General features: G+C 39.5%; 1 protein-coding gene across 3 annotated transcripts in view; it reads right to left on the reverse strand.

The window, feature by feature from the left end:
* Positions 1-25,351, reverse strand: part of KIAA1328 — a gene marked incomplete at its 5' end in the record, with an annotated part of 180,754 nt that overhangs the window by 102,227 nt on the left and 53,176 nt on the right. For all 3 annotated transcript variants that reach the window (XM_080371387.1, XM_080371388.1, XM_080371389.1), the window contains one exon: positions 8,351-8,478. In XM_080371387.1, the coding sequence (XP_080227513.1) occupies positions 8,351-8,478 (128 nt within the window). The remainder of the gene's footprint in view (positions 1-8,350; positions 8,479-25,351) is intronic.

Below are 25,351 nucleotides of genomic sequence, written 5' to 3' on the forward strand. Positions count from 1 at the left end.
TGACTCAAATTATGTTCTTGGTATGACTGTGAGTAAAAGCTTTTCTGCTGAGGTTTAGAAGTGACATTAGCCTGCAAGAGTGGGTCCTTGACCTAGCCATAGGAGGCACCAAGGTCCTTATTTCTTTGAGAGAAGTTCTCTGTCTGAAGTTTTAGAGCAGAAGCGTTCATCAGATGCACCGTAAACCGACAGTCTTCAAGTAAGGCACTGATGTTCATGACCCAAGCCCAGATAGTAAGATGAGTTTCTGAAGTTACACATCAGAAAACAGAAGACAGGAGAATTTGTTTGGCCTGCTCCAGTCAACAGGACTGCTGCTACTTATGGAGAAGAGAACAGATGGGGAAAGATGTAACATGGAATCAAATGCATCTGTTACAGATCGACTAGAAATTACTTTATTTCAAGGCAGAGACCAACCTCAAGGTAATCCAAACTTCTGAGACAGGTCAGAAGGCATCATTTGCTTTCCCCTACTCTAAATCGTACAAAGTAGCTCAGCCAGCCTGAGAAACCACGTATCTGTGTGGTTAGCTTTGACTACTGTGATTTCAAATTGACAGTTTTCTTGCATAGACAAGAGAAACTCATGTATCCCTGTTTGTGTTGATGGTACTATGAATCATCATGGGCACTGACAGTCCTGAACATCAGCATGGTCTGTTTCCATCCACATCCCAAGCTCTGAAATCATAAGAGCAGATTTCCAGAAAGAAGAGAAATGTGTATTACTATACATCTGAAAGTGAGACATTTCAGACATTTTCTAGTATCCACCATGAATAGATGGCAACCAAAACTTGCTATGTGATTATATTTAACACATTCACTGGATCAGAGACAGGTAATCAGGCTGTTCTAAACCATAACCACATGCAACGTGTATGCAGTCTTGCAATAAATGCCATAGATGTACAGTCTGTGCTGATGACACCTCATCAGATATATTCCGCCTATAAAGGGAAATTAGTCCAGCACTCTCAAGAATTTTCTGTATTTGTCCTATGGTGGATAAAATCCCAGGAGGACAGTCCTTAGAAACTTCAAGTGGCAAACGGTGCATCAGAAAAAACTTTAAGTTTGAACTTTTTGCAGCTCAAAATGAAGAACTCTGGCTAAATCTTAGGGTATTCAGAACTAACTTGAAGAGATATTTCTGCAGGCAATCATCCTGGTACAGACAGATAACAAATTCCCACCTTCTTAGCTGAAAGAAAATTACAGCCCTGGCTCTCATGAAAAATCTCTGCCATACAAAGACCAACCTATAGTGCCCTTAACTGATAATCACCTGGTTTTCATTAAATAAAGACACTTCTAATTAAACAACCTGATCAGCACACAAAAATGTGTGCTTTGCAAGCAAGAGATGGTAAGCAATTTATCTTTCAATATAATAATGACTAGTATCACACTACCTGGAATTTAAACTGATGAATAAAGATATTTAGGTTATGAAGTCCTACTCATTTCAATAGCAAGAAACAGCAACTCTGATTGTTTCAGTGTTAAGAAATAAAGGTCCAGTGTCAGACTATTGCTACTGGCCCAGAAGCATTTTCACTTTTTACCAAAACAGGTTCTCACAGGATGATCTCTCTCTTGAAAGGCTGGTGAAGAGACAATACAAGGTAGAGTCACAGGAAAAATCAGGTTGGAAGGGAACTTGCTAGTTACCTGGACCAAACCTTACCAAAACAAGGCCACCTTCAACGTTACATTAGGTAGCTATTCAGTTAGGCTTTGAAAGGCTCCACCACCCATTTTCAGCAAGTCAGGAACTCCATCACAACATACAGGACCTGCCATGCTGAGAGGAATCTGGTAAGTCTGGTACCAGGAACTGGCGAATTGAGGAAGCTGGAAGTACATGAAAAGCTGATTTTCAAGACTCTCAACTTTTGAAAAAGGCCAAAGCAAAGACAGCAGAACCAAACGGCATGTACATAGGTCAAATGGACTATACAACCAAACGTGACAGCATATGGGTAGCAGCTGGAATGTCTGCACTCCTAATGGCTCTCAGGTAATTCTGCAAAGCAAAGGGCAGAATAGAAGTTTTCTTCTTCAAGGCATGCAGCATAATATAAGATCTTTGATTGCAACTACAATCTTGTGAAGCCTTGTATTCACTGAAGAGGCCTTACTCTCACTTCACAGACAGACTGAGAGGGTGCTGGTGAGATGGCCACAACGCTCTCTCCCAAGAGCCTTTACAAGGGTTATACATGAATAAATTTCAATATCTGATCTAAGAGTTTGTAAAGTGCTTCTCAAGGACAAGCACTCCTGCTATGAATTTCTTAAATTTTCATTAAAATCCAGAGCTATAATTTCACAATAACAACAATATCATCAAAAGTCTACAAAGCCAAGAGAACATTTTGCTGGAAAGGGAGGCACTGTCTTCTTCGCAGATTCATCCCCCAACAGAAAAACACACACCACAGCCAGAGATGAGTGTCCACCTAAGGAAAAGATTTCCACAGAAGGGATAGTTTTTAAATCCAAGCGGTGAAAATGAAAGAGGCCCCTTCGAAGAAAAGAAAAATAAAATCAAAAGACCCTAAAGAGACTAGAGACAAGGCTCATTAAAGACAACAGAGCAAAGAGACAGTGAACTGGCACAGATCTCAGTTAAGCAGTGAACTGCTCAGAACTCACTTAAGCAGTGAGCTGAGAGTGAAGTGCTTATCACCAAGAATACAGCATCATTCGCAGCATGCAAGGAGATGGAGCTTTTACATGAGCCAAAGGGTTCTACTATGGCACACATTTCCAGGGGATTGAGTGCAGGTGAAGTACTATTGTGAATGCTAGCAATACGCAGATATTCCAGTACTGATGTTTCCTTTTCTTTTAAATATTTATGTCCATCTGCATTGCTGTTCAGTGTTAGCATTTTCTTAGAGAAGACAGGTAAATTAATTATGACTTGGTAACCTAAAGGTGAAAGGAAAAAAATATGATTTTTTCTTCATCCTATTACAAGGTGGTCTACTCCAGACCACCCTAAGTTTGAAATATCATTTGAATACATATGAAGAAGCACCCAAAACCTGACATTCTCAGTAGAAAACAGGAAGAATGAGGACAAAAACATTATCTCCTTTTTACAGATAAGAGAGGCACAGAGAGAGATCAGAGGATTTGCTGAAAGTAGTACAGGTAAGACAAGGCTATACCCTATATTTACTTATGCTAAAACTGTCGCTGTCTGGCCTCACAAAATTATTCCAATACCCTTGGGTCCACAGTCAAATTAGTTCTTTATTTATTATCCCAGTTCTCAAGTATCTTTCAGATGGGCTCATCCATTGTTCCCTTACAGCTGGGTAAACAGACAAAGTCACTTCTATCATGCAGGTTTATCTTATAGCATTCAAAACCCTTTGCATATGTGGGATTATTTTTTTTTTCTTTAAGCAAGCTAAGAATGTGTTTAAAGGTGACCTGTGTTTAAAAAAAAAGGAATGGGTTAGTTTGGGGACAATCAGAAAGGAAAGACTTCTGAAGGTTGACTTGTTTCAATACCCTTTTCAGAGGAAAAAAATAAGTCATCAAATAACCTATGTTTGAAGCCTCAGTATGTAATCATATTTATTAAGGCAAAAAATGGCAATGATATGGACAAGAGTTTTAGTCAGTGACATGACAAGAAAGCAAGGCTTTCTAGTCCTTGCAGGAGAAGCCTTCCTTTGGACTTGATTGTGAAATGACACCACAACGGTGTCAACAGTTTTTAAGATGAGCAAAGTGATTCAAGAGAAACAGTAACACTAGGGAAAAAAAGTAAAAACAAAATAAAATACCCTCCCCTAAAAGTTAATCTTCTTAAGACCTTACAATCTTCCCAAAGCAGACCATGTCTTCTAGTATGCTTGCACAGTGCTTATTACACAACCGTACCTTGTTCCTGATGGGGACCTCTGGCACTAGTGAAATACAAACAGCAAACAGGAGGCACACAACGTAACATACCAGAAGAGGGGAGAGCAGATATCCCACTGAAAATAAATTCTTGATATTCCTTTAAGTCTACAATCCCACCCCATATCCGTGGCCCTTTCTACACAGGGAGAAGAACCAAAGCTTAAAACACTACACCACAAGAACCCATGTAAATCAAGGGAATTAGCAGATGTGTTGGTAATCTTCCACAAATAAGAAACAAAAGCTGCCAGATGTCCTTGTACATTCAAAGATTAACACCAATAGGCAATGCTGAGACTACAGGTATTATCCTTTAGGTGAAATAGCTCAAGAATCCCAGTCCTGCAGAAACGCAGCTGCCTGTCCAACTTGTGTGACTCGAGTCCTAACCCTACGCTGCAGGACACCTACAGACCCATAAGCCAGAGACTTGCCAAAGTAACCTGGGACCCTGACACCCTTTGACATGACAGTGAAGTAGCAACTATGTATCTAGGTTAGACCTGATTACCTAGAACAAGGGCAATTTTCTTCACATCCCTGTGTAAAGCTTCTGAAAAAGGCAAAGACTGAACATTTGGGAGTTGCAGGAAGAACATCCAAAAATCATTTTTGATACAAGCGGTTTAACTGCATTTTAATAGGGATGGTATTTTCTATTAACAGCAGGGCAGAAGCCCACTGTTCAGCAGAGCTCTTCGCTTCCTTTACACAAGAGCTATCTCTTTGAATCTGTCTGAGTCAACTTTAGTGACCACTTTAATATTCACTTTACAATTAATGCTTCTTTTTATGGGTTGGTAGAAGGTAAACCAATTTCAGTCTGGCTTCTAGGTATTGAATTTATTATAAAAAGTTATGTACTTAAAACTCCTATAATGAAACCAGAGGCATCATGAGATATTAACCTAGAGTTAATGCTGAGAAGGCCAGTTTGAATAATTCAATTCATGTCACCTTAAGTATCTTTTCAAATGGAATTAACTTTATCTCACAAAAAAAGGAACTCCATGTTCCAGTTACCGATTATTGAATCCACGAGAGTTGTCTTAAATCATCTCACCACCATCTTCCCAGCAATTTTATTTCACTACTACCAGAATGCTTCTTTAAATTTTGAGGGCTGACTTTCGTTATAAAGAAGCAATATTAGGTAAGATGAAAACGTGGTTTCAGACTTATTGCCACCATTAGGTGATGCTAAACCAGACAAAAATAAAAGTTAACACCGAAGTATCTGCATTAGTTCAACACAGCTACAAACCAGGGCTGCATTTTGGCCACATGCACAGAGCTGCTGCAGTTTGCCTCCCATACAACTCCACCTCTTTTTGCAACAATGCCATAGACTTTTGGTAATGCTGCAGTACTCCTAAGCTATTAATTGTCTCATTTTAACACAAAGCCCAGCATTTAAGCACTGAAAGGAGATGTTTTCAAATACCTATCTATGCCTAGGGGAAACTGACAGCTCATAGTCAGCATTATTGTACAGTAAGAATGAGGGGAGCCAGACAGGGGAAAAGCCAGTGATACTAAAAACATAGGTGTAGCATTGGAAATTAATCAAAACAAACAAGCAGGAAAAAGAGGGGAAAATGAACAGAAATGAGAAAAAACAGCTCATAACAGGCAGAACAAAGAAGTGCTTCAGTACAGAGTACAACTGTGCAGTCTCACTTTTCTGCAAGACACAGGAAAATCAGGACATCTCGCACTGAAGCAGAGATGGCCCGGCAACATCAGCAGCCGCCTGCAACAGGAAACACCGATTACCTCTCCTAGGCAGTTCAAGTAAGTGAAAACTAGGTAGCAAGCCAGTACTGGTTCATTTAAAGCCATACATATCCAGGATTTCCTTAGCTCAGCCAAAAACAAACAACAGGGAAAAGATTCCCAATGGATCAGGATTCAAACAAAACTCAAAAAGGCTTCCTTTAGCCTAATATTTAAACTACAGACTTTTTTCAAAATTCACCTTAAAACAAAAGAGGGATAAAATCTTTAGCAGGGCAGAGCAATCTGGCATGGGCAGCACCCAGAGCAGGAAAAAAGTCTCCTGGGCCTATCCCCCTCCCACTAATCCCTCCCTGCTGTGCTCCCCTGTCAAACTTCCCCATAGAGGCAGACACCAGAATGCAAGCCCTATTATACTTACCTGAACCTGTTAAGACCACTCAGAATCAAAAAAAACCTATCACAACCCTAAGAGCTCACAGGTCAGGTACTAAGGCAAGAGACAGAAAGACAGCAACAAAAAAAGTGGGTGAAAAATAACACAACAGTCCAACAAGAAGCAACCCAGTGACTCCTACTCAGTTTTGATAGCTATCACATGAAGGCTTGAGTTAAGGAAGGAACTGACTCAGTGAGGCAGTCATGCACATCTTTCCACAGTTTCTGAACTGTGAGGAGAAATACAGCATGAAGGGCCTGTTTCAGAAAAAAAGGTAACAATTTATAAAGCCAAATGCATTCAAGATGCAAACAGCTCTATGCCTGCCAGGACCACATAGAAAGAGAAAACTGAAGAGGAAGGGTAGAAACATCAGAAATATTTTGCAAGCTGTAAGAAAAAACAGTTGAAACATGCTCTGACGGGTTTTTACCTATGCCTACAAAGCTTTGCAAGGGGCAAGAGGGCTAGGGTAATTCCAGACCTGCTAAGCTAGAGCTGTAGACTAGGTGACCATAAATGAAATGTCAAGGTAAACCTCAATGCAATATCTGCATTTACATTCGTGGACAAAAGTACCTGTAAATATAAGGAAATAAAGGGATCAAAGACAAGCTTGATAGAACTTTGCACATGAAATCAGAACACAAGTTCAGAGAAATCCCTGTGGAAACATTGATAGAGTGATTAGGAAGACAGAAAAACAAGGAGATGAATGTGGACTGCTGTACCATCACATGCTGATTTGACAACTGGCTGAAGGTTTCCTATTACCTGCTTCTATAGCTTTGCACTGCAGATGTGATTACACCAGATGCCTTTGTACTATGTGCTAATCAAGTACAAGGTTGGTGTATTTAAAGTTGAAAGGGTAAAGATGAAAGGTTAAGCATGGCAAAACCTGTTAAGCATCAGCACAGCTGCCACAGCACTGTTGGACTACATGGGCTCCTCTGGACTGTTTTTCCGTGGAGATCCTCAGCAAGTTGCCTATCACAAGTAAGAACACAGACACCATCCGTTCTCAGAGAAAAAGGTTCTTGTTTTGAACTTAACACCATCACAAAATGGATAGCAGATAAAAATGCAAAAGAATGAAATGTTTATAAAGGCTAAAAGCATGATAAACAGCTCAATGTTCAACAACATATTTTACCAAATAAAAACAACAAACCATCAGCAGGATAAAAGAAGATTGCTGATGCCGATGAAGTCAGAGAAACATTGCTACCTGCCTTCTGAACAAAATTAAAAATTATGCCTTCCTTCACCGGTTCCTGAGAAGTAGGATCTGTCTGTGCAATTTTGTTAGCACAGAACCACTGAAAGGCCAGAATCAGGCCACCTTCTTGATACTCAATGCTGATGACTTTACTTCTAGCCCTACTATAAGCCTTTAAGACTGTTCCAGCAAATAAAGGATCAAGGGGCCAACCTATAAAAAAAGGCATTGTCTTAGGTAGGATAGACTCTGGAGAATGCAGATGGAAGCTACAAAAAGAAAAAAGCAGGTAAGAACATCAGACAGAGCACTTGCATAAGTAGTCTTGATTTCCAGGGTATCATCTGTTATCAGCAGGGATGCAAATCAAGTACCTAGACATTTGAAAAAAAATCTCATGCAACCATGTTTTCAAGGCTTTGGGTAAATACATCTGAGAAACAGTTTACCGCTTAATTTAACACAGAACGGTCAGAGTTGGAAGGAACCTCTGGAGATCATCTAATACAACAGGTATCTCTAGCCCACATTTTCTCTTTTAAACTGCAAATATAATTATAGGTCTTCTATAAACAGCTCAAATCAGATGGGCTGCATTACAGACTTGAGAAAGCTCTTATTGACCAAATACATCACCTGTAATGTCCTTTCCAGTCATCAAAAGCCACAGTGAAAATCTGAAAGGCTGTATCTATAGTGAATGCAATTATTTCACTGTTTAAGAAAGTGTACAGAAAACAGAAAAGCATCTTAACTTTTCTCTTAGCAAATGATGGGTCCTATAATTCCTACTCCATTACAACTTCGCCCATTTTATTGACCCAGAATCCGGGGGTTTACTTTTTTCTTTTCCTGCAATCCAGGTATTAAGTGAAGGACTCACAGGAAGCTAATCACAAAAAAGTATTAAACACCATAATGCAAGATAACGCACTTAAAAGTTGCAGTTCTAGTAAAAGAGAAACGATGTATTGCAGAAGTCATTTAAAAAACAGGAAATGGAAAAAAAAAAAGTTTACCTTTTGGTCCTTTTCCTTGGCAGCACTGAGTTCAGAAAGGGAGAGCGATAGTTTTTCCTGCTGCTCAGCTAGGTACTTCTGATAAAGGCTCAGAAGTTCCTGGCATTCTCTGTACTGCTGCTGCAGAGGTGAGACATAAGAAGTTAAGGGAAAAAATACTCTTTAGCAAATAGTTAAGAGTCAAATATATACCAGCTTAGTCTATGTAAATCTGATTTAGATCCGTAACAGTTGAATTTAAAAACAGATACTATGCGTTTGAGTACTGCCTAATGATGATAAATCTGCCTAGAGATGAATGTTTAAGTACAACCTTCTTTGTACTCAGAGAGTGGGAAAAGAAGAATTGCACCAAATTCTTTATCATTGGAAAAGGGACAGCAGCAGGAGGCAGGTGATGACATTGTTTCAGTTGGAACAATTACAACCCTCTGATTTGTATTCAGCAAAGCCAGACACTACCAATGTTTATTTATAAATAAATAAATAGCCAGCCAAGTAAGTAAATAGTCCATTTTTAAGCACAGACATGGATTCACAAGCCCACATATCCAAATCCAATCTCTTTGCTTGATCACCAACAGCTCCAAAACCCACAGCCACAGATGCAGTGCTACAGGCCTTTTAGAGACCAGCAATGATTTTTGGACAGTAATTTGGAAAAGCAGCAATTGTGGTGTTGGCAAGGTATTAGCAAGCAACAGTGTCCTGCCTTGCTTGCAGCATTGAAATTCCAACAGGAGATAAATCTGCTCTTCACCTGTCATTGTGTAATTCCCCCCTTTGCTCACGTAGCATGGTAAACCATTTATGCTCCCCTCTCTCCCCCCTCACTTTTAATTATGCATGCAGATGGGATAAGGGCTCGCTGTCCAAAGAGATTACTCTGAATAAATACTTTAATAACAAGTCACTGCAATTAAGGTAGGGAACAAAAAACTTCTTCAATCTATAAAATGGTGTTGAGTTACAGATTTCCTTAACATTTTTATGATCTAATCATTGCTTCTGGGCAAATTCATGTTGCAATCATTTTTGCCAATCATGGCTGCATAAATAACTCACTGCTTTGTTATCCCCTGTTATGACCCTGAGTTTTGTTTTGTTTTGTTTTTCCTACTCCTCCACCTCCTTCTTCTTCTTCTTCTTCTTTTGAGGGGGGGGCGGGGGGGCTTGCCAGGTTTTTAATTGTTCGGTCAGTTGGTTGGTTTTCTTTCCTTTAAATAAAAGGCTACGCAGAGAATAAGCAAAACATTTTAGGAAGGAATGAGAGGTTATTAAACCCCAGTGTTTAAATCAATCAGGAGAGCTCCTAGAACACCTTTCCTCAGCACCTGGAAATACAGGAGGATACAAACAATGGTATAAGCAAGCTAATTGCTTTCCAGAGCCAGCCTGCCTGAAGCCTAAGCTGTTTTACATTTCAGTTCATTTCATCAGAGAGCACCAAAAGGCTGAAGTGATTTGTGGTGGTCTCAGGAGTCTCTGCCAGCTATGATGTATATAAAAAGAATTTTTTATTCCGGTGGTAACCATAGGCAGTAATGTTTATAGTAGGTGAACATATTAGCCTGGACGCAGAGCATGAATTTTACTCTAGAAAAAGCCAGTTCATTTATACAGCCTAAGAGTTAAATGTTGGTATTTGAAGACAAATTATAGGGAAATTCATTTAAACCCATATTATGTGGCAGAATATAAAAACAGACAGTCCTATCTTTATCAATTTTTTACAGCCCTCTTAATTCACTCTGCTTCCAGCAGCCCCTTCCCCACAAACAGATTTTACCCTTTTTCTCCCTCCAGCTAGCACACTCTGGCACAAGGAATGAGTATCCTAAACAGCCTTGGGTCACAGGAGCGATGGCCATGCACCCACCCTCACTCTTGCTACAGTGTTAGTACCAGTCCTGCCGGAAAGCTAGGCAAAATAGCCCTTACTCCCAAGCTTAGCACATACATGGTGCAAGTGTACCACAAAAGAGATGCCCAGTTTGTGTTTTAGACTGTAGAGCCCTTGCTGTGCACGTGCCATCACCTCTCGCTTGCAGCTCCCAAACTTATTTAAAATACAGCTTAAAACATGACATGCAAAAATTAACATTAGGAAAGCATGCACGCAAATCCTGATTGTCCGAGGGTCAGTTATGTGATCACGACTGAGTAGGGCAGGAGTTAACATGAGCTTGAATGGAAGCCAAGATATCCCTGAAATTCTTGTAAGATTCAATCAGCACTGAAACTGTTGAAACTTCCTGTATTAGAAGATTAAAACCTAGTTCATTCACACAATCACTCTACATTAAGCAGTGTATTGTTACAGCCACCACAGTGTCTAAGAGTCCAAAGCCCTGCTTTGCTTCCTAAGCAAGTAAACATGAAGCTTTGAATAGGGGGAGAAAAAAACACCCAAAGACATTCATTTGTTTAAGATACATGCAGAATTACTGTAAGTACGGTAATCCTCCATAATGTGCTAGTACATTTACTGCACAATATGTTCTTAAGAAAAAAAAAAAAAAGGCTTAATATTAGATTTTATTCTTCCGTTTACTGTATTTTTTCCTAAAAGCAGCAACAGGACCCCTTTTTTCCCCTCCTAAAAATTAGCCGAGCAGTATACAACACTGCCAAAAAAATATTTAAATAATTCAGATATAACAAGGGCACACATACTATGGCAATACAGTCTCTAGACAAATACATAGATAATAATAAATACTTTCATAATCTGCTTAAAAAAATTAATGTGATAAAGGTGAAAAAACCCCATAGGACAACAAGTCCTACAGATTTGTATTCCACATAAAAAGTAATGTGCCTAAATGCTCACATCAAATATTTCTTCCTGTGTTCAGCAGCACAAATACTGGATTTACAAGATGTTAGTTACCTGAGAGAAGTGGTACTTAGCATTTCACTGAATGGTAGTTTTATGTCCAGGAAATATGCATTTAATGTATCTGAGTAACATATTTTATGCAGTTTGTTAGTAAAGTATTAAGGGGGGGGGGGGGGGGGCGGGGGGGGAACACAAAAAATCAAAATCAGAAATGTGAAGGTTAAGATTTTAAGATTACAACAGGCACATTTATATTTATATGTCATACTGCAAGTACTATATATTTTATAGAATACATTAGTTAATTTTGTCACTGAATGTAAGTCACAGAATTAAGAGTTCATTTATGGCTTTTAAGAGATAATAACTTCAGCGAAGACAGAGTTGGCTTTGAGAGGAGGGACTGCTAGCATGCAGCAGTGGCACGTTACAGAGGCCAGGAACGGATTGCCAGGGAGAGGGATGTTAGACAGAGAACAAAGAGCTTTTTTCTTAGGGGTGAAGCTTGGTGAGAAGGCACAACCAACTGAATGCTCAGCTGCTGCCAAAGACACAGTGCTGCCCACCCCCCACCCCGCCGTCTCACTCCCTCCATCAGCACCAGCCCTGCAGCTCCCCCAGACCCCTCACTCAACCCAAGGGCTCAGGAAACCAACACAGCAAGGCAAAGGGTCAGTCAAGCACAAGAGCTGGCACAAAGCAAGCAGAGAGAACAGGCAGCTGGGAGAGGGGGGCACCTCTTCCAGCTGCAATAACCTGTCTGGTAGGGTCCATCCACTTTGCAAAGTCTCAATCTTACAAATATTTCTACAGCTCCACTCTTAAGCGTCAGGCTTTTAAGACTGCCCTATGACGACACCAACTACTCCCAGCTTACTCCTTCTCACAATACTTTCAGCCCTCTCACAAGCTGAAGTAGGACAGACAGCTAAAGTTTCTTGCATCCCCAGAAGCTGGGGAAGGCAGGGGGAAGGGATGGGAGGGACGGTGCTGATCTCTAGCACACCCATTGACCTCCAGTAATGTTCCCAGCACACCGCTTCCACTGCCTCTTTGACTGTAAGTGAAGCCCAGCTTAAAACCTGAAGTGCTTTGGTTTAGAGCATTCAGCATCTTCCTATAAAGCTTTTGAATTCTACACATCAGCCTCCACATCCTTCTGTGGGCACTGTTCATGCTACACCAGCTCAAACACCCACCGGTCTCTTCATCTACAGCTGAAGTTTTCAAATAAAGCCAACACCAGGCTACTGCATGAGGGCCACCGGCTGAATTTCTGCCTTTCTGAAATCACTTCTAAAAGGGGAAAAGAAGAAATAAGGTAGAAGGACTTTCTTTTTAGAAAGAAGGGGGGTGGGGTGGTGGTGTTAGCCTGTATTACTGAAGAAGAAATGTTTGTGTTCACCTCACTTTATTTTAAAGAAAAAAAATTAAACCTGAACCAATCTCCAAGGACAGGAATCTGAGGCTGGAAAAAAGGTTTCTAGAAGCTATTACCAAGGGAACCGAACAGCACAAATCAGATTTTTTTACCAATCAACCTAATGACAAAGCTCCTTCTGTATTTTCAGAGTGTTTGTGAGAACTCACCTAGTGCCTCCTTCCTTAATAGCTTGTCACAAGCATTTTTGGGACACACATAATAAGCTCTACTGTTCCCTTTTTACACATGGAAAATTCGTGGTACAAGGAGTCCTGAGACGTGCCTGTGCACACAGGTACAGCTCAGCAGTCCCATGCTCCACAAGCCAGCTCCAGGACACAAGCCTTGCAGCTGTAGGGTAAGTTAGCACAGCTCAGGCAACACTAACAGACTGGATTCATCTTGCACCTGATCAGCTCAGAGTGCATGTTTGCCTGCATTCACTATGCGGACAAGCCCTAGTATTTCCCAAGCGTCAAACAAGATGCCAAAGGATGACTGACTCCTGTAGTCCCTGATTGTACCTCTGACTTGGACCATCTTTTCATCCAAGGCTGCATACTACAATCCACGCCCAGAAGAGAACACAACAGCTAAATCCCATCTTCATCAACAAGATGCTCCAGGTCCCAGGAGCCTCTACATCCAATGGAAGATTCTCTAGAGATTCAGAGCTATTATAGAGATATGCAAAGACTAATCAAGCACCCAAAGGAAGAAAAATAGGCACAAGTTAGATTTAAATTTAAGGCAGCAATAACTTATATTTTGTGGTAGAGATACAGAAAACTTCCAGGGATATGATTTCAGTGCATGATGAAGGAAGCTTTTTGACATCTGCCATCATGAACTAGTAGCAACAAAGCACGTTGTTTGTTGGTGTGGTTTGTTTTTTTTTTTTATTCCCTGCTTAAGGACATAGATCATTAACTACTTATCATATTGGCAGATTCAGCAAAGACTGAACTCTCCTCACTGCCTCAGAGAGTCCCTTCAAGACAAAGGCTGTGAAAAAACTAGACTGAGAAAGAGATGCTGAGGAAGTACCACTGACATTATGTTGATGAAGCTAGACTAAGCACTGAGAGGTCTTTGGTCTCAGAAGAAAAATCTACCCAGGTAAGTTGCAGGCAGACCTGTTCAAGGAGCTTTTGCACAGTCACAGTAGCACAGCATCAAGCACTTCATGCCTGATCTCATTTACCTTGGCTTTATTTTTTTGTGGGTTGTTTTTTTGTGTTTGAGTGTTGGGTGGGGTTTTTTCTTTTTTTAGTTTGGCTGCAACACCAACACTACACCACTTCCAGAATGCACCTGGACTGTGCCCGGCAACTTGAACTATGTCAAAACAAGCTCACATCTGTTCAATAGACACACCTCTGCATTATAACTTTGGCACCTTGTACGACCATGGCATTCCACTGCATTGTTACTCAGTAGCCAAAAAATACCTTAAAATGCTTCTGCAAGAGTAAGAAGGCATTTCACCAAACTCAAGCAAAGACTAAAACCAACAGAGCTGGGTCACCCAATAATACCAACCCTGTATCCACAACTAAGGCTCGAGCTACACTTAAATGCTCATAATACAAGGGAAGAGAATTTACAGTCTTCAGAGCCCCAAAGGCCCACAACAGCCTTGTGGCAAATTCCACTACAAGTGTGCTCAGTTTGAAGTGGGCCCACATTATTCCATGCATCACACAAGCATATATTTTTCAGTATTTTGACACACGAGGAAATTAGGTTTATTTTTTACCTGGAGTATTTTGCGTATCGATAGAGGAAAGGTACCGTGCCCTTTGGGAAAGAAGCAATATGTATGTCATTCTGATTTCCACCTGCAGGCTTTCTTCTTGCTAACCAAAGAAAGGATTAAAATAATGCAACTTCAACTACTTACACATGAAAAGTCATATGATTAAAAATAAAATGCTGGTATTAATGAATTAACATCTAAAAGGAACACTTTAAAATATAAACTAAGATATTCTAAGCTCTTTCCTTTAGCATTAAAAAATTACATACTTCATTGGAAGCTGACCAGACTTAATTTTAAAGTACAACTTGCGTTTAACACATATACAGTTCTGCACTTTGACAATCTCATCTCTGAAGAGCAACAATGGGACTGCATTATGGAAATGAAACTATCCAGGCACAGATCTAAGTAAACCCTAACATGTTTCTTGTGCCTTTAAAATTAAGAGAAATAAAATAAGTGGCTTGAAACCACGTGAATCATTGTTCTGTGAAAGGGTAAAGACTAGTAACTTCTGTGAAGGTTTATTATCTAAACTCTGAAGATGCTGCAAAGACTGAAGTAATAAAATGTTTTATGAACAACTTCACTTCACTTATTCTTACATAACTGAGTTTATGTGGACCCCTTGGCACAGTGATACTAAGAACCTGTAGGGAAGATTCTGCACATCCACTTTTCAGTGCATTAAAGAAATCATCTGGTGCAGGTCTGAACCTTATGAGCCTTCAACTCAAAACACAATCTCCTCCTGATCCAAAATCTTCAGGAGGCACATTTCTGAAAACACTATAAAGAAGCAAGCCACATAGAATAAGATAAGGATCTCCAACCTGCAGCCCAAAAGTTATATTTTAATTTACACTTGAATATTTTAATGTTGTTATCCAGTCAGTAAATTAACTCAAGATGCAAGAATAAAAAGGGAAGATGCATAAGGAAGAAGGTCACAAGGTCCACAAAAGTTAAGAACTTCACTTCTGTCTGAAGCATCAGCATTATGTTGTTGAATACCACAGCTCTCATATTAAGGAATTGCTTAATACATTCCCATTCTGTTTGAAGGGAAATTAAATTTACATTCTTTGGGAATACAGTATTGTAATTAGTTCATGACTTGATTACACTTTGAAGTGAGCCAAGACTGCATATGGTGCATATAAATTAGTTAAGTTATGGTTACCTACCTAAAGGAAAGCTAGAGTTAAGAAGAAAGTCAGGGACGAAGCCAGGGCAGTCTTCTGGGGCTTTCAGGAAGCAAACATAAAACATCAAATTCAAATCTAATCACTGGAGTTACTGATGTCAGGTGGGAACAGAAATAAAAAACCAGTTACCTAAAGAGCTGAATGAGTTGTTTTCAAAAAATAATCTTTTCACCTCCACCCTACCACCTGTAGGGCAACTGTTAAAATTGATCCTAAAAAAAAGCAATAAAAGATAGAATATTTCCTACCCTGGTTAAATTTGCCAGTATGATTTATTCCTAGTACTTGTAATTTTTTTTAATTTTTTTTTATAGACAATCTGAGTTTTATATCATCTAACAAGATGCTCAGTTCCACCCAGATGATGAAATTCCCAAGTTCACTTTAAACATACTAAAAAATATTGAGATGCACAATATAAATATAGTGTATCTAAAACTGGCCAAACAAAAAGGGCCACTGGTATGATTTGAAAAGAGCAAGGAAAACATTTAAAGCTAAAACTAATTCCAAGCATAGCACATAAACTCAGAAAAAAATCTCTATCATACTTTCAAAATGAAAAAGCATTTTAAGGTACAGGATTTGATCCTATATATTGAAAATCCTTTCCACTGGATATGCCAATCAAACTGGACCGCTTATCTGCCATGTTCTCTGGTTCAAAGGTGGGTAAGGACAAAAATATCACATGCCATCATACGCCAGCAGATGTGCCCGGATCAATAAATAACAGTACCATCTCAGACTTGCACTTCCCATTCCAAGTGGAAAACACATCTCCAGCCTTACCTTCATTAATACAAAGAAAATGATGCTTTCAAGCAAAGAAAAACAGAAAATAAAGGTTTATTAATGCAGCCTGGCTGTGCTAACAACTTTCTTCCAGTGAAAAGGAAGAAATCAACACAAAAGGCAAGTTATGCCACTACACACACTGGTAAAAACATGCATTTTCCTAATAATGAACATGAGGAATCTGATGAGAGAAAAGCTACAAACCTGAATACAAGAAGTACAGACCTCACAGCTCATCATAACAAGCTACTGGTCCTGGCACAGGCCATAAAAATTTCTACTTTTGGCTTAAGAACTGCAATGGAAGGAGAACTTCCTCATTGGCAAGGAAGAGTTTGTTCAGAATATACTTGCTGCTTTCAGGGGAGCTCTGCCAACACCTATAGCAACTTTCAGGATGTAAAGATTTCTTTTGGCATTTGCTTAGATGGCACAGCTACCCAGCCTCTTCCACTGGAAACTGTTAAGGAACTTGTTACTTCAGTATTTGTCTATCAGCCTTTTAAGGAAGCCTTTTTAAGGAAAAAAGAAGTCTGGAGATTCAGCCATATACAATTTCTGTGCAAAACAGTCCCAGCATCCTAAAACACCACCATACATTTCATCATGTACGACAGAAAATAATCTCAACCTGTGCCATGTGAGAATATTAAGCCAAAAAAAGGTATTTCACCACGCGCCATCCACACACAAACAGGGCTATTTTTTCCTTTCACATATTTAGAGTGTAAAATTAAACAAATAAAAGGAACACTGCATAATTCAGCTTTCATTTTCTATCAAATTGCTCATAATTGTAACTATAAAACGATAATATTCTACCATATGTGCATCTGCAAAGCCGACAAAAGCACTGGTCAGCCCCCGAGACAGGAAAGATGGACCTGTGGCTCCACCTAGTGGCCTCGCTGGGTATTACCGCTCTCCGAACTGAACTCGCACAGCGCCCTTGTCAAATTTTGAGGTTAATTTTATTACAGAGAGGTATCTAACACATCACTTTGAAACACGAAAATCCGCCGTGCGATCCTCCTGCTACCGTTCTTCCTCAGAGCACACACACCCCCATCCGCACAGGCAGCAGTCACAGCTCCGCATAAAGCGCCCATCACTGGGAACACTTCCCAATTTAGTTGCAAGGCCTTTGTTAATTAGAATTAAAGAAATCTTTCACAGTAGCCACCGTTACTGTGTACACAAAGCTATCTGTCATATCAGTAGTACTCGATATTAAAACAGACCTGCTCTTTAATTTGACCACAAAGCTTCTGGTACAAGCCTGAGGAGAGAGAAAGTGCTTTTAGCCTACACAGGAATTGAAGTATCTGAGAAAGGATGCTCAGCTTGTTATGCTGAGACACAGAAAAAGGGAGTTATTTACCAGGATAAATGTGAGATCGAAGCCAGACGCATGGAGGAAAGGGGATGAAGGAAGCAAAAGACAACGGGAATGTAAAACCTGAACTTACTGAGAGCAGAGCTACAGCACCTCCATCTCAATTAAAGAATATGCACAGCGAATCAAAAAGGTGTCTGCTTTGCAAGGAATGAGAATGTAAGATCACAAAACACCAACTTGTTTTATAACAAAGCTAATCAGGTTTGGGCTCGGTTACTATCAGAATAGGAATGACCTGAGAATACACAGTGGTGTCTATCTTGTTGCTTCCTCACAGGAAACAATCAATCATCACCCTTAATTTTATATACTTGATGTCTCTCACTGCACCTCTCCCATACAGTCCTTAAATGGGAATAAAGCTGACAGAGAAAAGCAGCCTCTCCTTCAGGCTATCTCCCACCACTCCCAGAATGACAGCCTCCTTGTCCAGGTCCACACTGGAAAGGAAACCTGGCCACTACAGGGAATTATTTTGTTTGCTGCTTCCTCACATGGTTGCCTCTCTGTATCTTGCACAGTCAGCATCCGGCTTGGGTATTTCAACTTTCCTTTTCTCTCCCCTTTTAAACCAGAACATACTCAAGGTAGAAGTACATAGATTTTAATCTGACTTATTGGCAAATGGTGCAAGTGGCAAGATGAAAATCTGTAACCGCTGCTGGACCAAAATAGCAAAGAAAAAAAAAATCCAAACACGAAAACCAGTGAGCCAAGAAATCATGCCCTTCTTATGGAACTCCCTTCAGTGTTACAGCTAGAACAACACAGAATGCAAAAATTGCAGATGATTGTAGATAATTTTTTTCTCTCTTTTAAAACTACTGCTATTTTGACAGTCTTTCTAACCTTGTTAGAACACAATCTGTTTGCACACTGTTGATGAGAGAAATGCAATGCTCCTTTTCCTAAAAGGCAGCTGAGGTCAAACCAAACTGCATACAAGTGCACTAATACTAGTTTTAAAGGTGTCCCCAAACCCAAAAAAGGGAAGTATTCCATGTTAGAATGCTGTGAAGATCTTTTCCAGCACATGCCATACACATCTCTGATTAGATAAGTATTTCAGAATGACATCGAAGGCCTCGAAGTTGGTGCTTTCTTCTAAAAGCTAGCCTTAAACATGACAAACTGAAACACGCTGGTTTCACTGAATTGAAGCCAGCGAAGAAAAGATTTAGTAACAGCCTCATTATAAGGTTCATTGTTGTAGGACTATTTCATATACAAGATTAACACATCTTATCTCCCACTTTCACTGAAACCTATTATACCCCTCATTAATACATGCACATTTCTACATCATTTACAGCACCAAGGTCTCAAATAGTATTGTCTTGAACAGGGTGCGTTCTGCTGCCCTTCCTGGTGGTAGGCTCTTTTTGCAGTAACAGTACTCAAAAATGGAAGACACCACTAGGCAAACTAAACAGGGCTACTTAAACCTGAGAGAAATTTAAAATAAAAATAATTTGTTTTGCCAACACTTTGGATTTCATTTCTTGATGTATATTCTATCACACACACGCCAAAATGTGACACATTCACATACTGTAAGACGGGAAAGTTCTACCTTCCCAACCTGACTAATAGTAATTCTCCCTCCTACCGATTTGGGATGTAGAAGTAGATAAAGAGAACTACAGCTCCTCAAAACAACGGGCATTTCAAAATTCTTCAGATCTCGATCATCGGAGAAGAAAAAGAAGCTGTATGGTACAAACAGTACAACACTCGCCCAGAACACATACATTCGTGTCTGTAGATACACCAGGACAGACCAGAACAATGTACCTTAATATTATATGAAGGGGAGGTAATCAGGTAAGGAAAAATACAATTTTCACATTCTCAGTAGACCAAAGGGAACAGGCTGGCCCTTGTTCTTGCACAAGCAGGAGAAGAGTTATGAGCCAGATAAATACAGGACTCAACAAGACAGAAAATTTCTCTTGAAAGTATTTCAAGACAGAGAATATGCATTTGTCCAGCAACAGAACAAACAGATTCATGTGTTTACTCTTCCATATTTCTATCCACCAGGTTCCAAGCAAAGAAACAGAGGAGATTTTTCACAGAGTTCCCCTAAGCTGTTGAACTGTTCTCTGCAGGATGCCATAAACATTTAAAGTTTACATGGACTCACCTAAACACATCCATAACAAAACAAAAAAAAATCCATTTAGTGCTATCAAACAGAAAAAAATTCTGATTGCATTTTTTAATTACAGGTTTCTGGACATTGGGAGACTTTTGGGGGCAAGTATACTGTTTGTTTATCCTGTCCATATACTCTGCCATGCATTTGTGGGCACTGTCAGCATTAGAACACCAAACTTTGCCATTTGACAGTGCATAGACTTCTCATCATGGTACCTCTTCTCCAACCATCTGAAAAGAATTGCTATGAACTTTTTAGGAGGCGTGTTAACAAAATTCCCTGTCCCTTACACCTGACTTTCTGAAGCTACCCTTATGCCACCAAACTGATTTCCAAATCAAATGGTTAGTATTTTTTGAAGAGGAAGAAAACAAACGACCTGGAGTGATTCTACTGAGAAGTACTGACGGCAAAGACTTAATTTACAGGAGACAAACGTACAGCCCCTGGGATTCTTCTCCTGTTCTTGGACATAAAGACGCCTAGCCTGGCTGATGAGTTTTGTAGTATGAAAAGAGTCTTGCCAGGACAGGCCTACTACCATTTATGACCCATTCACATTTACTTTTGTCTTTTTTGAAGTTTACATGCCTTCAGGTAAAAACAAGTTGATGCGGCTCTGGAATTGCTATCTCCTGCAAGAAAACCACTCATCTCCTCCCTATATCCTCCAATTACTAGCACAGAATAGCTAGGATCCTGGAGGTCTTCTTGGTTTCTTACATGGAGCATACCAATATATCCAGCTGGATGTGTATAAACCAAGGCATTCTAATGTATTGGTGAGGAAACAGAGAACCTCTTCTCCAGAGCTATGACTTTTTTCCTCCATTATAGCTCTCCATTCTTCTTAGAGAAACATTGTTAGCCTTAAGGATATCAGTGCTGGAGGGCTGTTAGTTCAAAGGTCAGGAATTCCAAAATCTAAATTCAGAAGCGTTCATCAGAAGAAAAAGTAGCTGAAAAGAGTTTGCATAAAGACAGTTACTGGCAGCAAGAAAATGATACTTTCCGATATCCTCCTCTCACAGGATTAATATTCGAGTAAGCAAATACTTCTTGGGCAAATTCTTTACCTATTGCAATACAGTAAGAATAACAGGCAAATGGCTCCATGCATACAGCCACTCCCCACCAAAACAAAACCAGAAAAATCTGTGATCCAGTGGGTCTGCAGATAATGCAGAGCTCACCACAGATGCTTGGAAGAGCTTAGTCAAGTCAGGCACTGAAAAGGCCTTCTTGTAAAATACATTCCTGTGATTATAATGTATTTATGTATTTCTGAGCCATCAAACCAAAGACACTACAAGGAAACCGGGAAAAATATTAAACACTAAAAGGTTTTATACAATAGGGGCCTATAAAAATCAGAGACATTAGGAGTATTTTTCACACCAACAGGTCATCAAGGTAACCTGCACACCAAGCTATGTGGGGATGCCTGCTTCTTGTCAACAAGTAGGAAAGGAAAATGAGTGTATGTGAATGCCTTGCAAGGGCCCTAGACTAGAAGTGACTGGCTTTCTAAAAGAGGACCATAAATAAAAACAACTAATTAAATAAATAAAACTAGAGAGCTACTTTCTGCACAGAAGTTCAAAACACAAGACAGGAAACTGTTCAGTGAAGAGTTCAGTGAACCTGAATACAAGATCCTACAGGTTTCAAGTGATACTTCTGCCAAGGCCAAGGCACAAAATCATGAACATCCAGTGAGGTGTTATCATTGATAAATATCATGGAGACCATAGAGAAGTGATAGTCCCTAAAGAATTAACTTTTGAAGTGCAGGATTAATTTAGAAGCCAAGACTGCAGCACAGCTGCTCAGTATCTCTCCTTAATTTCAACAGACCAAGGAAACACCCACACCTTATCCATTTCAAATGGAAACTTACTAAGACAAACTTACGCAGTATCTGAATAGCTTACAAGTATCAACGGACTTACTGCCATCAACCTTGTATGTCCACTCTACGAGGAAGGTCACATTTCATAAAGGGGAAGGCAAGTTACAGAGAAGGTATGTGATTTACAGGACTTCACAGAAGTCTATGCAGTGCAAGTAAGAGAATTCACATGTGTTAGATCTCAGAGTACCTTCACAACAGTTTGCAATGCTGATGTTTCAGGACCATTTTCTGAACTGTTGTACTGAACTGGCAGTGTAGCTTTGTGGTCAGTCTCCCTAACCACCTGATATCTTTCTAACGCAGGGGCTGGGGAAGGAACCTGTACCTTCCTCTTTTTTTGACAGTTTTCACCAGTAAGATATTTCATATATTCTTGCCTTCCCCTTCCAAGAATTAATTAAAATGAGAGAGAACTGAAGCAAGATAGGGGCAAAAATTAAAGCAGTTACTGTACCACAACACATCTGCCTCTGAAGTGAGAAGGAACAGACAGTACCAAAACATCTTCAGATCTGACAGGTTGCTCTGCTACCAATCTGCCCTAGCAGGTGAGACAAGTCACTCCATGACAAGTATCAGAAACAAAGGAGCTTAATGCAACTGCAACTATTTTAAATGATTTCTCTCTATCGTGCAACAGGAGACAACAAGCAGTTCTAACCAAATGTGGAGATTTTTCTCCCCTGAACTGCAAAGCTTTAAAATTAGTACTTTGTGTGTGCTTGTTCTTTTGTCTGGATTTCTTAAGGAACAAAAGAACCATGCATATGAAACGCCAGAGAAATATGGATCCATAAATAATACCATATTCCCACCTAATGTAAATATTTATGTAGTAATTTACCAGAAGAAGATGCAAAGTAGTCTTTAAATGTTACATTGTATTAAAGGTTAACCACATGACATGGTTTATTATGAGGCTCTGAATTATGTTTAAGACAAGCTTTTATTTTCAGTTGAAGTTCTGGTGTTGAAATGGATGGACAGAGTCAAGGAAGTCTAGTCACCTCTCAAAGATGAACACTGAAGTTCAGACTTCTTCAGTATTTTTTCAGTCTGCATAGCCATAGGCCATGCAACTCAGCAGCATATTGATTGAGAGAGGAAGGACCATATTCTTCACAATTAGAATAGGTAGAAATAAACTTGTAGTGAGGTTTGGTTCTTATAGCAAGACTGATGATGCTGGGTTTCACTTAGAAAAGCATCCTCTCCTGACATCAGCACCAAATCAAAAAGGATGTGCACATACCCCTAAGAAAAATGTTAAACGTAACAGTAGAACTGCTCCCAGTACAAATACATACCCTCGGATTTCATAACATAAGTGCTAGATGTAGCCTCATCTTGTCAGTGACGTAATGTTTCTCTGCCCTATACCTTACATAGAAATTCATGATCCACTCTTCACTCAGTCCTACAAAATCCAGCTTTTTACTTCATACCCTGCTACAGTCATCATCACGTATTTATGGTCTTAACTGTTCCTTTTGGTTCCTTCTTGAGCTCTCACCTTCATGCCTAAAGTACATAACCTAAAACAGTTAATATTAGACATAGTTTCCAACTCACCTTCTATTTTCTCTCTTATACAAGGCTTTCCTTAGAAATATTACTTTGCTGACTTCGTTTCCAATTCTCTTGATCTCTACATGATCTTCCACACTGAATACTTTCTTCATGTCATCGCTTTCCTTAGATGTAAGACCTTTGAAGCTCACTACAGACTCCGTCATGTAGGAACTGATAAAAAGATTTTCGTGTGTTTTGCTTTTTCATTAACAGAGTTGCTTCCATTTACACTACACTGAGTAAGATCTGCTCTTGTGTGACTGCTTTGAGCCAGTCTCACAGAGTTTCAAAGGTTGTAAAATGGAGATGTGAAAAAAAAGAAAAAAAAAAAAACCAACCCAACCACACGTAAGCAGTATTATAGGAGGTAAATATTTTCCGGTATGGAGGATAAGAACGAATTGAGCACTGTTGCCAATACTGCCACTTCCTACCCTGAAACCCTGTGAGAAGATAAATTCCCCTGCTCCAAGCACAAGCTATTCACAAATAAACATTATGACCCTTTTTAAATGTACTCAAATAAGAATATAAACAACAGGAATGGTTAAAAAACACTGCATTTCCTTTGTGACTATTAAAGCACATGCCTCAACTATCAGCAGGAAAGGCTCATTTTTTTCCAGCTATAGCTAATCAGAGTAACATGAAGAGATCTATTAATGTTCCCTGCTTCAGCGAGACATGAAGTGCAGTCTTATTGATGGAATCTGCACTTTTGGTTCTCATTTGTTCTGCTTGAATAAGCTTACCAATCTGAGGCAACATTTTCAGACACTGGTATTTTGAACACCATTGGTCTTCTGGGTCTATCCTTTTTTCTCCACCTCACTGTATCTAGATCAAAGAAACCCTGGAAAAAGAGTGTAAGAAGCTGGAAGCATAAACTGTCATTCCTAAGATGCAGTAAAATCTTTCATTTCAATAACATAGAGAAGCACTCCGAATGTATTACAGCTTATCAATGAAGAGGTATAGAATGGTACTGAAAATAGACCTTATTTGTATGCATGCCACACAAACATGTTAAAATATGTAGTTAAATATGCTCTTGGAGTTAAGTAGCTTTCATAGAAGAGAATCATTGCAATTATCAGTGGTAATAGCAAATCCTCTCTGATACAGATGTTTACTTCCTGTTCCAAGAACCAGAGCAGGAAACAGCCCTGTTAAGTGCATTTATCTAGGACCAGCCATAGTGCTCCTATTTGTTACCCTTAAGTGTACAACTTGTAAGAAAAATATGTAGCTTTTCTTTCTCTCCCCAGCATAACTTAATGCATTTAAAACATTTAGTCAACGACCAAATGCCTACAGAATTTTGTTCCAACCCTTCTCTGACTATAGTCTTATCTCCTCAGTTTACAACTGGAACACAGAATTAGTCATCTCTAGGAAACTGATAATATTAGCTTTTCATTACAAAAACCTCAATTAAAACCCATTTGAGAGAAGCTGAGCAACTACTTTACTGTATTTTTTCCTTGCCCTGTTTATTGATAGCTAGGCTGAACCTAAATATCATTAGGTACTGTGAACACTAATAAGTAAAACCTAGGTACAGACCTATCTATAACAAGTGCATTTATCAGTTTTGTTGCATGGGGAAAAAAAGAAAAGAGGGGGGGGGAAGGGGGGCAGGGAAGACATTAAAATACACAGTTTCTTCCCAATGCCCACACATTTACTTCTTGCCTATTTCTTTTGGAAAATGGTAGAAGTGGAACTGTCTATTCAATTTCTTAGATTTCACTGTGCACCTTCTATTTCTTAGAACATGGCAAATACTGCCTCTACACAATATCCCTAGTACTTATAATGCAAAACACTTTATGACACTTCTAGCTCTGGGAGAAGAGAAAATGAAGCATGAAATAAGAAATATACCAGCAGAACAATATTCATTGACACTGGTAAGTCT

Source organism: Falco punctatus (genome assembly GCF_963210335.1).
Source record: "Falco punctatus genome assembly, chromosome: Z".
Classification (NCBI taxonomy): domain Eukaryota; kingdom Metazoa; phylum Chordata; class Aves; order Falconiformes; family Falconidae; genus Falco; species Falco punctatus.